The sequence below is a fragment of the Cornus florida genome, unplaced genomic scaffold (assembly GCF_030987335.1).
Source record: "Cornus florida cultivar Cherokee Brave unplaced genomic scaffold, ASM3098733v1 CherokeeBrave_3.0.0_Hap2_Chr03, whole genome shotgun sequence".
NCBI lineage: Eukaryota > Viridiplantae > Streptophyta > Magnoliopsida > Cornales > Cornaceae > Cornus > Cornus florida.
In genome coordinates this window covers 27,892,143-27,909,783 of record NW_026775573.1, presented here as the reverse complement: position 1 = coordinate 27,909,783, position 17,641 = coordinate 27,892,143, and the positions used below count along the sequence as shown (strand labels likewise).

Genomic DNA, 17,641 nt, shown 5'->3' with positions numbered 1-17,641 from the left:
GGGTTGTTATTAAAATGCCTTGTTTTTTATTACTGTAAATTTAAAATTATTATTATTTATATATTTATTTTTATTTAGTTTTAAAGACATTTTAGTATTTCAGTTTTCAAATTGAGGGATTGTTCGTATTTGCATAAATTGAAAAATTTAAAATACATAGTAATTTTTTGAACACCAAAGAATATTTGGTCATTTTTGAAAACCAAATAATATTTGGACATTTTTGTATATAGCAGGTTTTTTTTTTTTTTGTCCATTTAAAAAATAATAATAATAAAAAATAAAAAAGAAAAAAAGAAGAAGAGTAAACACTAATCTAATTTCAAATCTTTTAAAGGATGAGGCTTTCTTCTGTTATCGCGCCGCCTTGCCTTGCCTTTCCTTTCCCCTTTGTAAGCCCCGTTGTTGCCCTAGAAAAAGTACCAATTTTCCTTGTAAAAAAAGGAAACCCTAACCCCTTCCCGGTTCTCTTTCCAGAAGTATCGGTTCTCTTGCTATCTGAATTTTTGTGAAGTCACAATTTATCGATCCCAAGGATCGGTTCTGTCTTTCCGGTTCGGTTCTTTCGTGGTCGTGGTTGAAGATGGTGAACCAAAGAAGCCAACAATGGCACACACGGCGAGCTTTTTACAGAGAATTGCAAATGTCATATGAACGATCTTATACGGTTTGCTTGAAAGTAGATGTACATAATTATAGATACAACAGTGATACGGCGGAAATCAATCGCACTACCAGCACACGTGTACCCTATGCCGTCGTGTGTCATAGAATCTGATGACTTGTCGCGCAGATTTTTCAATCACTACGTGTTCCGCTTGGGAGTTACCATTGATGACCGGATGTATCACGATGCCCTCTCTTTATTGCGCGCCAGCCACCACCGTAGAAGTGATATTCTAGACAATGCCATACCCGTAGTTATGATTAAAATAGTAATCAAGACATCCTCTAATGAGGATCCTATGGATATTGACGGCGGGGGTGAGTCCAATATTGATAATAATGATGATTTGCCACTGATTCGGATTCTACGAGGGTCCATGACTCGGGGTTTAAATGGATCAATGGCTCGGGCTATACAGGAGTCCATGGACGAGTACGTCACGTTGAAGCTTGTGCCCGCAAGTCAATCATCCATCGACGCCTTGGAGAAGATGACATTCTATCGCTCTTGCACCATTTGTCTCGAGAAATTCTGTGATGAAGAATCCATCACTCGCATGCCCTGCTCTCACGTCTATCATGGAGATTGTATTACTAAGTGGCTTAAGACCAACCACTCTTGTCCGCTTTACTGTTTCAAGATGCCAACCACTTGAGTTAGCTTAAGGTTCTGTTTTCTATTTTGTATACTATGAAGGTTTATTCTAAGATTTTATTGTTTTGATTTAGTGTATACATTCAATATAGAAACCATTTTTTTGGTTGTGCTAAAACTTCATCACGAGCACTTGTACATAACATGAATAACCTATTATTATCTGAGATGGAATGAATAACATGAATAACCTTTACCTGAAATGGAATTTGTAGTGAATTGTCAAACTTATCTCACATGTTGCAATGTTAAAGTTTAAGGCCTAGAATAGTTGACAATATTTTTAAACTTCTAAAATTTTAGTAACCACCGCAACAAGATAGAATACAAGATTCAATACTCGACTTGTTTCAATCTAAACACAACACCAAGGTTTAATACAGTTCCAAGGAAGCAAAAGCAAAAGAAAAAGAAAAAGAAAATTACATGATCTAGACAAAGAATGAAGCAATAGCATATGAACTTAAAAGGCAAAAAGAGAAAAGCAACAGCTAAATAGACTACCTAGTTCGTACTTCCCAGGATAAGAAACAGCAAATTCTATTTTCTGATAACAAAAAGAGGTTCCCATGTACAATAACATCATAATAACATAAACTCCATCATTTGTTAATTTCTTGTAAATCATATTAATGAGTTCTTTCATTTAATGTATATCATTACCAAAATTTGTTGTAGTTCCTTGTCGATCACAAGCGCGCTGTTCACACTCCAACTTGCCCCACCGGGCATCAACTCGCTCACAGTGAAATACCAGCTTACCGAGGCTGTTGAAACAAGAGCAAACCAGAAATCAACATTAACAAAACTTCACAAGCTTCCTGATTTGAAGAGACTAATTTTATTGAAATTATCACCCTGGCTCAGCTTGGCCCTTGAGATCCAGAACAACTACGCAAATTTAGGTGGTTAAATAGAGAACAAGCCCCATGGTTTTGCCAGACTCCTACTAGTCGGTCATGTGAAATCCGGCACAACCTAGTCCAAAGCACGCAACCTCTAAAAGGCATCCACTTACTAAACAATTTGAATTTGTCCAGTTAACTGGTCTTATTACCATGCAAGAACTAAAGAGCATTAATGATTCACCATTCTTTATACATCAAATTTTATCTTTTTTGGGTTAAATGCTAAAAAATAATAATAATAATAAAATAAATAAATTGATATATAGAGTTTGTACACAACTAGTTCATATTTTTTAAAAATATGCATGTTAGTCTACGAAATTCAAAAAAGATGCAAATAAGCCCCTCTGACCACTTTTTGACAAAAATTAAATATGAAAACCCTATTTTACCTTTTTTATTCCCATTTTGCCCCTCACTCATATGTGCATATAACCCTCCCTGTGCCCATTTCCTTGCCCCTCTCTCTCCTCCCCCTTCTCTCTAGGGTTCTTATGATATATATTTATATGGGTTAAACGCAAAAAAACCTCCCTGAACTATTGGCATTTCAGCAACTAACCCCCTTGAACTACAAAAGTTGCAACTAACCCCCTGGACTATTCAATTTTGTTGCAGATGACTACATCCGGCAGGTTTTGATGGCATGGGCCGTCACGTGATACGGATGTCTAAAATATAGGACCAGAATGCCCTTATTCACATAAAAGGACAAAAATGCCCACTGTCATTACCAAACACACCCTTTGTCTCCATCAAATCCGTCCCCTGCAACAACAATGATCAAACTCGCCGACTATTCCAAGCTAGCCGATTCAGTTCCAAGCTCGCCGACTGTTCCTAACACCACCAAGCTCCTTTGCGAGATTAAAGGAATTTAGTGCGTTTTAGATTTTTTTTTTTTTTTTAAGTTTCAGGTGAAGTAGATTTTTGTTGATTTCAGAATCCTGTAACCAAAAAAAAAAAAAAAAAAGACCCACCACCACCCACTCCGCTACCACCAACACACCCATGCCATCGCCACTACAGATGCCAACTCAGGAACGAAATAAGTCACTACAGTGGACGCCTCTAGTAAGCAGGTTTAGTAAATCGCGTGTTATTCACGCCCCTCACGCCACGGCAGTCGTCTTCTTCCTTAGAGATTATGATGGTGGCTGAGTTGGTGTCGATACCGCAGACACCATTGGGCTTTGATATGACGGTGGATAGACCACTGTAAAGCTGCCATTACGAAGAGAAAGTGACTGAGGCGGAGTAATTACAGCTGCCGGAGCAAGCGTGGCTGAGGCAACCCCTCCATCGCGGCTGAGTCCTCGACATCACCCAAAGTCGACCCCGCGCTGCAAGCTCACAACCGAGCTTTTTCCATCGCCAATCAGACTATCACGGCCGAGCCCTCACCGGACAACCTCTTCACAGCCGACCCTTCTTGATCGATTTTAGATCTGTATTTTGTTTTTTGTTTTTTTTTTGTGTTTTTTTTTTTTTTTGGTATCATTTTTTGGATCTGTGTTATGTTTGGGCTTTACAATAGGGGATACAACAGATACATACATATATATTTGGCCTTGTTTGGTTACGACTTGAGCATTATTCCAGGACTAGACAATAATAAGGGTATATGTGTCATTTGATTCACTTAGCTTAAACACTCTCAAAACTACGTCGTTTTGATAAGGGTAAATCAAACTTTTTATTTTTCCTGGCCAAAATGGACTGAAATGCAACAAATTCATTGTTCAGGGGTTTTTTTTTTTACATTTAACCTTATATATATATATATATATATATATATATATATATATATATAATTTTTATGCTTGTAATATTTTAAAATTTTATCAATTCAATAGACACATAAAATTAAATTATAATTATAATTATGTTAGGGTAAACACAATGAAATACCCTAAATCCTTTTTGAGGTTTTTGGGAATTTTGTTGATGATAATTGAAACTAAGAACTTGGCTGCACCGGAAGCTTCCATGCACTGCTTGTTGGCTTCGTTTTCGGAGCAATTGATCTTAGTTTTCTAAGACATTGTAAGTAATGCAAAGAAGAACCAGATAGATCAAATTTAATCTAAGAAATTAAAATCTCCTTGATCGATAATGACAAGTTGGATCAAATAAGAAAAACCCAGGAAGTTCAGTTGATGAAAATGATTATATAGAGAGAAAATAATAGAAAATTTGAGTTTGAAAGTGGATTGTGAAGTTGTTGGAGAGGTTGTGGATTTTGGTTTGAAGAAGCTGGGAGTAGAGGGGTTGGTTTTATATGTGATTCAAAATGGGGAAGTCAAAACACGGAAAAGAGAGAGAGAGAGAGAGAGGGGGGGGGGGGGGGGCATGGGCAATGGGAGGAAGCGGCGGCATGGGTAGTGGGAGAAGGTGGTTGTTTGGTTTCGGTTTTTATTATATCCAATTTTAGGTTTCTTTATTTTAGCTTATTCCAATTTTATACAAATTGAGGTTTATTTTATTCTTGTTCCAAAAAGACACAATTTTACACAAATTGGACAAAAGAATCATTTTACATGGCATGTATTTATAGTTCTAATTTATTCAACTGAAGTGACGGTATTATCATCATTTTATACGACACATGGACCTATTTGCACCAAATTGATAGTATAGGGGGGTTTTATACCACACAGGGACCTTTTGCACTATATTAGTTGAGGATGCAGCAAGTGGCATGGGCCGGATATAGTTCGCTGGAACGGGATCGGGTCGAACAATTGAAGTATGGCCCATGCCAAAGCACCCCGGAATAGGCCGAACCTGGAGGATCCACCGAGGAAGATCAAGCCCATTGGAAGATCAGACCCAGAAGGAAGAAAACTTTTGAATATAGGCCCAATGTAATCAGTTAACAATAATAATTGTAATAGTTTATTTATAGACCATTACAGGTGGATAAGGGAAGAGAATTTTTTGGATTCTATTGAAGGGTAAGAATTCTAGAGAGAAAAAGAAGAAACGAATTCTTGCATCTTCAATTGGTGCCGTCTGTGGGAACGGAGAAGAAGATCAATTCGAGCCCGATCAGTACCATATTAGTTCAATCAAGTTTGTGAGTACACAGTGTGATTTATGGAAGTTGAATCCAGATCAGTGAGATTGTAGTTTGTTCAGAGAGAATTCTTGCTTATTGTGGATTCTGAGGCATTTGCTTCGGAATGACGCAATTATGATTTGCTCAATTGCAGTCAGATCCGGTGAGTTCAAAGCTAGAAAAGTTCAGATCTAGCAAACAGTGATCACGATTCGGTGAAGTTAAGCCCAGATCTAACGGAGTTTGCATCGGTGACGCTTAGATCTGTTTCGGAGTTCGTAGTTCATGCCTTTGCTTCGATCTGGAATCATGATAGGGGGTGACAACTCCAATACGGTTGAGAACGTCCAGCAAGTGAAACTTGATGAGTTGATGAACATGATCGAAGCTCTCCGGAGAGAAAATGCGAATCTAAGGACTGAAATGCAGCATAAAGAAGCTCCAGTAATTCCATGACCACTCCCGGTAGGAGAAGAAGGTGCACGTACCGATGCAGCACATCATGGTGAAGAGGTCAGAAACAATCTAGTAGATCCTCACAGCGAGGAAATCCGGCGAGACGGTTTGCTGCCAAATCTTTGTTGTATTGATGATCGTGAAGGATCAACTCACATGGATCCACGGCGTGAGCAAATCAGGCGAAACGAAGCAATGTCTTTTGATCCACATCTAGAAACGCTCAGCCGAGGTGAAGCAACAGAGTTGAATCGTCACAAAGCTATGCCTCCATGGCGCAAAGACTTTGTTGAGGACAGGTCATTCGATCCGACCTATCGGCCTTCCATGACGACGTTTGACTATCACAACTCAGAGAAGAGATCAGTAGACCAAAGAGCAACCATGGGGTTCCAGAGGGAAAATGAAGCACTCCGTTCAGCAGCTCGAACAGTTGATTCACCGTTCACTGATGAGATTCTGAATGCTCCGAGTCTGAGGAAATATTCCATGCCTGTTTTCATTCTGTTCGACGGAACGACCGATCCGATTGATCACGTGTATCACATCCAGTTGAAAATGGCTCTAAACACTGAGAATGACTCTTTGATGTGCAAGTGCTTTCCTACGAGTCTGGCCGGACCAGCTCTGAATTAGTTCAAGAACCTGCCGAGGGGTTCAGTGGATAGTTTCCGAAGCTTGTGTGATCGGTTCATAAGCCAATACTATGGAAACAAGCGTCCAGCGAAAGATATTTCGAGCCTATTCACAATGAAGCAACATGCTGATGAGCGTCTCCAGGCTTTCCTAACCAGGTTTAACCTTACCAAAAGCATGGTTATTGAATGTCAACCTTCAACGGCAGTTCAAGCATTCATACTGGCCATGAACCGTGGCACCCCATTCCACACAAGCTTGGTGGTGAACACGCCGAAGACTATGGATGAACTTAACGAAAGAGCCGATGGATTTGTGCGCTTGGAAGAAGAAGAGGCGGCAAACGCTTGGAAGACAACCGTCATATCCACGGAAGAAAAGACCAAAGCAAAGATCAAGCAAAAACAGGTTCAGCCGCAATGCTCCTTGTGGAAATCTGGGAAGAGGCCCAGAGAGGAAGAACTGGTTACTCCATTGAAAGTTACCCTAGCAAGACTGTACCAAGAAAATAAAGATAAGTTCCGACCTCCTTTACCAATCAGACAACCTCTCGAACAGAGGGATCAGTCTAAGCACTGTGCATTTCATTCTGATTTTGGCCACCAGACTAACGAATATAGGAACCTAAGGAGACAGGTAGAGATGCTGATAGCCAGAGGTGAGTTCGCAAGTTATATTCAAGGACCAGCGGTGGAACAGAACCGACCAATAGAGCACGCGAAGAAGAATCAGAAGTCGAATTCTCACAACACGCAACCAGTTCGAGTAATCAATGCAATTCACGGTCGGCCAGAACCTGTCGAGGAGTTAGATGAACTACTTCGAACACGCCTTCGCCAGGCACGGATGAAGAGAAGGATAGGCAGTGTAAACACTCTGCACCGACAGAGCGCATCAACGTAGATAAAGTTTGACGTAACAGACTTGTTGCGTGTTCAGATCCCTCATGAGGACCCGCTGGTCGTAAGTTTGACAGTAGCCAAATGTTTGGTGCGCAGAGTTCTAATTGACCCCGGAAGTAGTGCGAACATCATGCCAAGGGATACATTCGATCGGCTTGAGATCAAACAGGATCGGCTGAAATCCACCGAGAATCCACTACTAGGGTTTGATGGAAAGCGAGTGTAGCCCATCGGTACGGTGGAGGTAGTGGTACATGCTGCCGAGAAGGTTTTGATGGAAACCTTTGTGGTTGTTGAAATTCATCCCTCTTACAATCTTCTGATGGGCAGATGGTGGATCCACAAAGTTCAAGGTGTTCCTTCCACTCTGTATCAGGTAATGAGATGCCTGGGGCTAGACGGAACCAAAGTGATTGACATTCATGGAGACCAGGTTGCAGCTAAAAAATGTTATTCTGTAACACTGAAACATGCCGGAAAGGGGAAAGCTCCCATTCGTTCAGCAAGTCCAAGATAGCAATTACAGGAGCCTCTTTCCAAGCAGAGTGGGGAGGAGGAGCCAGTAGGCTTGACTGAAGAACCCCTGTTTGATGTGCAGATCGATCAATTTCGACCGGAACGGACAACCAGAGTGGGGGAACGACTCGTTAAGGAGGAAAAGTAGGAATTAGTTGATTTTTTTGTCTCAAAACGCATATGTGTTTGCATGGAGTCACCTAGACATGCCAGGGATCGATCCTTCTGTATCTTGTCACTCCTTGAACGTTAACCCCAATACGAAACCTGTAAAGTAGAAGCAGCGACGGTTTGCCCCCGAGCGCAACCGAATTATTGCCGAGGAGGTTGACAAGCTGCTTGATACAGGGTTTGTAAGAGAAGTGTACTACCCTGACTGGTTATCGAATGTGGTCGTTGTGCAGAAGAAAAATGGGAAATGGCGCGTATGCATTGATTTCACCAATTTAAACAAAGCTTGTCCAAAGGATAGCTTCCCGCTGCCAAAGATTGATCAGATGGTGGATGCAACTACTGGATATGAACGCTTGTCCTTTTTAGATGCTTATTCAGGTTATAATCAGATCCTCATGGACCCCGCTGATGAAGAAAAAACTTCTTTCGTTACCGAACGCAGGACGTATTGCTACAAAGTTATGCCATTCGGACTGAAGAACGCTGGAGTAACTTACCAAAGACTTATTAGCAAAAATTTTAAGGAACAAATAGGGAAGACAGTGGAAGCTTACATTGATGACATGGTGGTAAAAAGTAAGAAGAAAGCTGATCATGTGAAGCATCTGCGAGACGTGTTTGATGTGTTGAGGCGATATGGAATGAAGCTCAATCCGATCAAGTGCTCATTCGGTGTAAGTTCAGGCCAATTCCTAAGGCACGTTGTTAATCTCAGAGGCATCGAGGCAAGCCCTGCCCAAGTAGATGCTCTGACTAAGAATGCCGAGCCGACGACAGTCAAAGAAGTGCAAACACTTACGGGACGGATTGCTGCACTGAGCCGGTTCATTTCCAAATTGTCAGATCGATGCAAACCATTTTTTGACACAATACGAAGCCACGACAGGCAGGTTTGGGGGGATGAACAGCGCCTAGCGTTAATTGCTCTGAAAAAGTATATGCAGAACCTTTCGGTACTATCAGCTCCAGAATCGGGCGAAAAGCTGTTTTTATATCTTGGAGTATCCAGTATCGCAACAAGTGGCATTCTGATCCGCTACGCAGAAGGGAAGCAATATCCAGTGTTCTATGTTAGCAAGACAATGACTGAGGCCGAAAGACGTTATTCAAAGGCAGAACGGGTGATACTCTCGCTAGTGCATGCGAAAAAAAAGCTCAGGCATTATTTTAAATCCCATCCTATCATCGTTCTAACCACTTTCCCTATCAGAATAATCCTGCACAAACCAGATCTCTCAGGAAGAATGACGAAGTGGGCCATAGAGTAAAGCTCATTTGATATCACATACGAACCTAGAGCAGCAGTCAAAGGGCAAGCGGTGGCAGATTTTTTACTACAATGTGATTCAGAGGACGTGGAGGAGGATCTTCGTGGTTGCTTATGGAAACTCTTCGTTGATGGATCCTCAAATCAGATGGGTGCAGGCATTGGGATCAAACTGCAGACGCCAGAAGGTACAGCCTTAAGCCAAGCACTTCGGCTTGGATTCGGATTCACGAACAATGAGGCAGAGTATGAAGCGTTGCTGGCAGGAATTAAGCTTGCCAAGGAGCTTAAGGTCAGGAATTTGAATGTTTTTAGTGACTCACAGTTAATTGTTCGGCAGGTGAGGGGTGAGTATGAAACCAAGGATGAAACGATGGAAGCATATCGTTATGCTGTCATGCGGGAGGCCAAAAAGTTTGAAAAAATTGAATTCATTCAAATTCCAAGGGAGTATAACGAAGATGCCGACCGGCTAGCATGTAGTGCCTCGGGTTCTGGAGAAACATTGGCAAGGGTGATTCCAGTGGGAATATTAAACCAGCCATCCATTTTCGAAGAACCTTCAGGCTCGGATCCTTGGCAAGTGAATGTTATTCCATATGAGCCGAGCTGGATTGATCCGATCATAACTTACATCCAAGATGGTACTCTGCCTGAGCAAAGAGATGAGGCTAGGAAAATCAAAGCGAATGCTGCAAAGTACGCCGTAGTGCATAACCAGTTGTACAGAAGATCTTTTTTCGGACCGTACTTAAAGTGTGTTACCCCCACAGAGGCTCGGCAAATACTACGAGCTATTCATGAAGGTGTATGTGGCAACCACTCAGGGGGGAGATCTTTAGCGCACAAAGCAATGGCACAAGGGTACTTCTGGCCGAACATGTCGCGAGACTCGGAAGAATTGTCCAGAAGGTGCGATAAGTGCCAAAGGTTCGGACCACTGATTCAGCAACCACCTGAAAACTTGCATGTAATGGCCACACCATGGCCTTTCGCACAGTGGGGGATGGATGTAATTGGTCCTCTACCAACTGCCAGAGCTCAGAACAAGTATATGTTGCTGGCTACAGATTACTTTACTAAGTGGGTGGGAGCAGAGCCATATCCGAGAGTTACTCAAACTCATGTGAGACGATTCATTTGGAGTAATATTATTTGCCGGTTTGGTGTTCCGAGATCAATCGTCATGGATAATGGGACCAACCTTGACAGTAAGCAAGTAAGAGAGCTGTTGGAGGAATATGGAATTAATTAAAAGCTGGCGGCAGTAAGTCACCCACAGGCCAATGGACAGGTGAAAATTACAAATAGAACAATCTTTACTTATATCAAGAAGAAGCTAGAAGAAAAGAAAGGAAGGTGGTTAGATGAACTGCCGAACGTCCTATGGGCTTACAGAACGACCCCAAGACGACCGACCGGAGAAAGCCCATTCACCATAGCGTATGGTACCGAGGCAGTTATACCAGTCGAGCACTTAGTTCCGACTGTTCGAAGCTTGGCATGGAATCATGAGCATAATGATAGTATGTTAAGGTTTAACCTCGATTTGCTGGAAGAAAAAAAAGATGCAGCAGCGGTGAGGCTCGCATCCTACCAGCAGACGTTTGCGAACAGCCATAACAAGAAAGTAAAGCACAGAGACTTTAGACCAGGTGATCTGGTTCTGAAAAAGAAGGTGGGGATAGTCAAAAAGATAATGCCACCATGGGAAGGCCCATACAGAATTGCAGAAGCCATAGGAAAGGGGGCATATACCTTAGAAACCATGGCCGGAAGGCTGGTTAACAAGCCTTGGAATGCTACTTCTCTGAAGAGGTATTATCAATAAAAAGTTGAGATTCAATACTTAATTTCGTTCATTTTCAATTGAACACAGTCGAATGTACAAGTTCCTGAGATTTATAAAGATTATATTCCTCTTTAAAAGGTTGAGCAAAGTAAGTGGCAGCTGGCACTATGAGCCGAACGCCAAACACTTGCTAAGAAAAAGAAAAAGAGGGCCAAGTGGCAAGTGGCATTCTAGCCGAGCGCCAAGTGCCTGAGCCAAGTAAGTGGCAGCTGGCACTATGAGCGGAATGCCAAACACTTGTTAAGAAAAAAAGAAGAAGAGAGGGCCAAGTGGCAAGTGGCATTCTAGCCGAGCGCCAGGCGCCTGAGCAAAGTAAGTGGCAGCTGGCGTTATGAGCCGAATGCCAAACACTTGCTAAAAAAATAAAAATAAAAAGAAGAGAGGACAAAGTGGCAAATGGCATTCTAGCCGAGCGCCAGGCGCCTGAGCAAAGTAAGTGGCAGCTGGCACTATGAGCCGAACGCCAAACTCTTGCCAAGAAAAAAAAAAAAAAAAAAAAAGGTCAAGTGGCAAGTGGCATTCTAGCCGAGTGCCAGGCGCCTGAGCAAAGTAAGTGGCACCTGGCGCTATGAGCCGAACGCCAAACACTTGCTAAAAAAAAAAAAGTTTACATAAAGAGCTTGATCAGATGTCGGCCATCTCATTAATAAAGTTCAAAGAGTTACAAAAAAGATGAGGTGTAAAGATGGCGAATATACAAAAGTCAGTACATTAAAAAAAAAAAAAAAAGAGTTCTAACTAAGAGGCGTTTGCCTCGTCAGCCTCTTGATGGTGCTGGACTGTCTCCTCATTATTGTTGGTATCACCATCCTCACGAGGTGGAGAGTCGAGGTGCATGACAGAATCGTTTTGTTGAGTCCTACCCTCAATAGCATTGGAGGAATCATTCTGCTGAGGGTTATCTTCAGCAGTAATAACAGATGGAGTCACGGTGGACAGAGGAAGAATGTCCAAAGTCAGAGCAGCAGAAGGAGTAGGAGTGATCCGAGAAGAGGCAATCTCTTAGCATTCATCAAATATGCCCTCAGCAGCGGTGGAGTCTGGATCGGCATAAACACCAGGAGGGTCAATATCCAGTTCCTTGTCAACATTATCAGGGGTAGAACCGGTCTGACCCTCATCTGGAAAATGATCGGCATAACCCTCTCGGAACCCTTGAGCATATCTGAGGGCTCCAACTCTAGAAAACTGAGCATGCAGAGCTAGCATACCACCGTTTACCCTACTGATGGTATCGAGTAAAGCGTTACGCTCGTCCAATGCCCTTTTCTCAAAGGCCATCTGAGCGGATTGCTTATCACTCAGAAGGCGTAGCAGTTCTTCCTTTTCAACCTTAAGGGATTCCCGCTCAGTATGCCAGACACTCTTTTCGAGCTGCAATGCATTCCTCTCATCCTGAAGAGAGTCAGTCTCCTTCCTCAGCGAATCCCTCTCCTTGTCAATCTTACCAAGCTGAACCATCAACCCGGTCTTCTGAGCAGCCAAATCGTCGTTCTCCTTGTTTGCTGCATTAAGGCTGTCAGAAAGCGCACGGACCTTGGCATTCACAAGCTCAACTTGTTTCTGCATAGCCATCATCCCGTACAGGGTCTGTAGAGATATACAGGACAACTGGTTAAGCCGAGCAGATGGTTAGAAGAAAATAAGTGTAAAGACTGTGTAAAGACTTATTGACTAAGGGGCAGAAGTTACCTCCATGGCGGATAAGGGAAATCGGCTGAACACTTCCTTCTAAGACAGACCTTTGGCTACTTCAATGTCCTTGGGAGTCCACATGCTCCTGTAGTAAGCCATTGCGGTCTGACCATCCTTGAACATGATCTCGGTCGGTTTAACAGACGATTCGTCTGTTTGAAAGAAGCGAGGGTTCCATGGCGCCATTCCTGAAGCGGAGGCATGCCCAGAAGGGGTAGGAGGCCTAGTCTGAGGAGGTCTCGCTAGGGATATCACATTCGGCCCAGAGGGCCTAACCCTATGAGACAAAGGACCATCATCGACGCTGAGGGCACTATCAGGTTGGTGCCTTTTTCCTCTTGCCTTTTCCCGTGCGGAAGCAGTAGTAGAACCAGGAGGATTGCTGACAGAAGGGGTAACGTTCGGACTGGCGGTCGCTGTGTTAGCGACCGGGTCAGCAGCCGTCACGGAAGGATCGGTGGAAGGAGTGGTATCAGAAAGGGTAGCAGAGGAAGATGCTGAAGCTGGTGAAGAATTTGATGCAGGGGTGATAACAGGCCTGGGGGGAGTTTTCTTCCTGCCGAAGGAAGGGATCTGGAGTTGGCTCATTGTCTTACCGAGGACTGAGATATCGAGGAGATTATTTGAGGTGAGGAGGTCCGAGCAGGAGGGAACGTTGGTCAGAACGTACTGCTTCAGGTAGTTATCCCTATCCCTGCACACATCGTAGCTCAAATCATCACAAGGAATGCCTAAGGAATGGCACAAGAAAGTACAAAAACAAGGAATGCAAATCTCGCAAGGACAGTCACTCTTATGGTTTTTCAATTTCTTGTAAAAAGAGACAGAGCACTCTCCAAAAGTACTCGGGATAGGGAAATCCTCCGCAGCTGGAGAGAACCAGGCTCCCCTAACCCCAATTATATTTTTCCTCCAACCCTTCTCGGATTTGATTTTATCCATGCAGATGGACCTCTTCTCAATGGGGAAAAAGTGGTAAAATGGCTCATCAGTTCTGATCTTGCTAACCTTGTAACAGAGGAGAAGATCTACGAGGTCCAGATCCAGACCTCTGTCACGAATCAGGGGTAGCATAACAGACAAAATCCTAAGGAAATTTGGGTTTACTTGCAAAGGGGAAAGATTTAGCTTGTTGAAAACATAGCAAAAGAAGGGATGCAAAGGAAACCTAAGGAGATTAAGATGGAGGAGTGAAAACAGGACCTCGCCGGGAAGAAGGCCAGCACTGGTTCTAATATTCACCTCTCGGGGGCAATTTCTAATTTCTACATCGTCAGGGAGGTGAAGTTTCATGCGAAGAACATCTAGATCTACTGTCATGGTGAGAATAAATGAAGATTTCGAGAAGGAGAAAGAAGTCTTCCAAAAGAAAAATGCAAATGAAACTAACCTCAGAGAGTGAGAAAGGCAAAAGGTACTGCAAGGCCACTGGAAGGAGGATCTTTTGCAAGAGATCGCCGGAGAGGATTCGAATAACAGAAAGTGAGATGGAGACAGTAAAGAGGATCGATGGAACATCTATGAAGCTTATAAAGACAAGGTGAGCCCAAGGGTCGAGGAGTTAGGAAAGCGATGAGTTTTTTGAATCTCAAAACGCCGACCCCTAAATCTAACCGTCCATTCCCCCACGCGATCTTCTCGAGCCGTCAGGTCATAATTAGCAGCCTCTAATAATTACCCCCTAATCAATAAGGGGTAATTATGGGGGCAGTTGAGGATGCAGCAAGTGGCATGGGCCGGATATAGTTCGCTGGAACGGGATCGGGTCGAACAATTGAAGTATGGCCCATACCAAAGCACCCCAGAATGGGTCGAACCTGGAGGATCCACCGAGGAAGATCAAGCCCATTGGAAGATCAGACCCAGAAGGAAGAAAACTTTTGAATATAGGCCCAATGTAATCAGTTAACAATAATAATTGTAATGGTCTATAAATAGACCATTACAGGTGGATAAGGGAAGAGAATTTTTTGGATTCTATTGAAGGGTAAGAATTCTAGAGAGAGAAAGAAGAAACGAATTCTTGCATCTTCATTAGTAAAGGGAGATTTTTTTGCACTTAACCCTATCTTTTTTAATTTGTATGTTCAAAACAACAAAAAGGATATTGGTAGATTTTATTTGAGAACAACCAACATATGTTACCTTCTGTTAACAACATTGTGTACATGACATAGCCGTTGGGAAAACTCAACCTGAGATCCAGCCTGTACAGGATTTGATCTGTCAAACATATACACAAAAATACTGTCACTTGTAGAAGTTTTATCAATTCAGACATTTGGAAACCAATTAAATATAGCATGATTCAGCTATTCTTCTGGGAATTTTGAAGGCACAAAATATCCTACACTGAAGCATTTCAAATTAAACGGAGAGCAGTTAAAATGATGAGAAGATCTGAAATGACTACTTTTTTCTTAAAATTCTAAAATGATCCTACGCATGCTACAGAGATATAAAAAAGCCATATAAGGAAAAAGCAAAATGTCTTAGATATTGCAGAAAAATAAAAGAGAAGCAATGCCAGTCTACATCATCCTGCATCACTTCTGGCATCAACTCCATTCCTTTTATGTTAGTTTCACTTACATTTTGAGTTTTTAGAGAGAGGAAGTGTTTTTATTATATATGATATTTTATAATAAACCTGATTTTAATATTGAGGGGTAATTTCATCTTTTCAGAGAATTTAAGGCCTTGTTTGGTTGGAGTTTCATATAAGGGGTGTCTTTATCCAAAAAACATATAAGTTTCATCTGTATGTCCTTTTCGCAAACCTAAGGAAGTGTGACTGTACTTTACCCGAAAAAATAAAACCCTAATCTAATTTCAGATCTTTTAAAGAATGATCTAAGGCCCAATTTTCCTTGTGATAGTAGGAATTCGTTTAAGGAAATGAAGAATTCTTCTAATAAAGCCGGTTACTATCAAACCCTAACCCTTATTAATGTATATAAGTTTTTAGTCCAACATAATGTAAATAATTTTAGTCTAGTCCATACACCTTTTTTTTTCGCAAGCAAGAAAACATATTTATTGATTAGAATCAGAAATTACATCCAAACGAGCTTTATGCAAAACAAACTCTGGGAAATTATCATCCCATAAATGTGAACTTTTCTCTTGTAAAGCATAAGTAGCAACTGCATGGGCAACCTCATTCCGTACTCTACGCGTATACATCAAATCAAAATCAGGGTAAAGATGAAGTCATTCACGGATATCTTCTACTAAAGGGCTAAGTAAAAGAGATGAAGACCCATCCAATATCGCAGCATTAACAATGACCTCTACATCAATCTCAAACACAATACGATTATAGCCCCAAAGAATAACCTGGTCCATAAGCTTTCCAGGCACCAAACCTTCAACCACTAACGGATTTAAAACTCTTTGAAAGAAAAAAGATGCCAATGACAACTATGATCACGCATAACCATTCCACCTCCAGCCTCACATAATACTTTGCAAAATGATGCATCAATATTAACTTTAATCACGTCCACTAGAGGAGCTTGCCACCTAACAGGATTCCCATAACTGTTTTGCCCTGAACAGGGTGATCTCATAATAGCAAAAGGAGCAACATTATAATTTAAAAATTCAAAACAGTGAGCTTCTCCAATTTTAACTATCTCCATTGCATCCCACCATTTTTGCTCAAACACCCAAGCATTACGCGCCTTCCAAATCTGCCAACAAAGAAAATCAACCATATTTTTCATCAAGTGCTCCTCACTTAAGCCTGACCAATTCTCCATTTTTGATCTCCACCATCTATCCCACTGTCCATGGCCAACTTCTTCCCCATCTAATCTAAGCATAGAAAACTTCCAAACCAACTTGGCTCTTGGACACCTATAGAGAAAATGACTAACTGATTTAGGTTCCCACCCACATACTTTACACATAATATCATCCATCATCTTCCTCCTACCCAAACTTTCTAGTACAACCACATCCTCATTTAAACAACGCCAAAGGAAATGTTTAATTTTTGGCATAACCTTCAACTTCTATAGATGTTTCCACTACTGTTGGCATTGTTCTATCCCACTTGTTCCACATTCACCTCTATTGGCGTGCCACATCCCACCTCTTTTTATCTTAAGCGCAACCTGATATGTAGATTTTACACTAAAAGAGCCATTTGTTGAAAAAAAACCACCATTGTTTATCCATTCCTTCTATAACCCGCAATTGGATCTGTAAAATTCTTTTCCAATCTTCTTCTTTAAAAATTTGTTTAATCAGGAACTTATTCCATCCTCCTGTATGTTGATCCATCAAATCAACTACTCTGTAAATGTTAGAATTAGAAGGTTCTGGAGTACAAAGAGTAGGATTGTTTTTATTAGGAATCCACTTGTCCTCCCAAATTTTAACACTCTGACCATTTGCAATCTTTCATACTAGCCCATTCTCAATCAATTTTCTTGTTGAGAGAAAACTTTGCCAGGCCCATGAAGAATTTGAACATTTTTTAGCTCTGAGAAAATCACAATGAGGGAAATCTTTATTTTTATAAATTTGAAAAAACAAACCTTTCTGTTCCACTTGCAGACTCCATGCTTGTTTTGCTAACAAAGCTGTATTAAAAGCTTCAATGTCTTTAAATCCCAACCCCCCATCTGCTTTATTCTTTGTCAATTTCTTCCAACTAGCCCAATGAATCTTTTATTTCGCCAGATTGCCACTCCACCAAAACTGGTAAATATTCCTCTTCAGTGTATTACATATTTTGTGAGACACCTTGAAACATGACATCGTATAAGCTAGAATAGCATGAAGTACACTTTTCACCATTGTTTCCTTCCCTCCAGTCGATAAAAATTTTCCTTGCCACCCTT

General features: G+C 41.7%; 1 protein-coding gene and 1 pseudogene across 1 annotated transcript; both read left to right on the top strand.

Moving 5' to 3' along the window:
- The first annotated feature begins 683 nt into the window (after positions 1 to 683).
- LOC132301346 (uncharacterized) lies at positions 684 to 1,322 on the top strand. Its single transcript, XM_059798605.1, has one exon. It carries the CDS (start codon positions 684 to 686, stop codon positions 1,320 to 1,322), a length of 639 nt encoding a protein of 212 aa, XP_059654588.1.
- Positions 1,323 to 14,167: 12,845 nt separating this feature from the next.
- LOC132301345 (pentatricopeptide repeat-containing protein At2g22410, mitochondrial-like) overlaps positions 14,168 to 17,641 on the top strand; it is an 88,609-nt pseudogene continuing 85,135 nt past the window's right edge.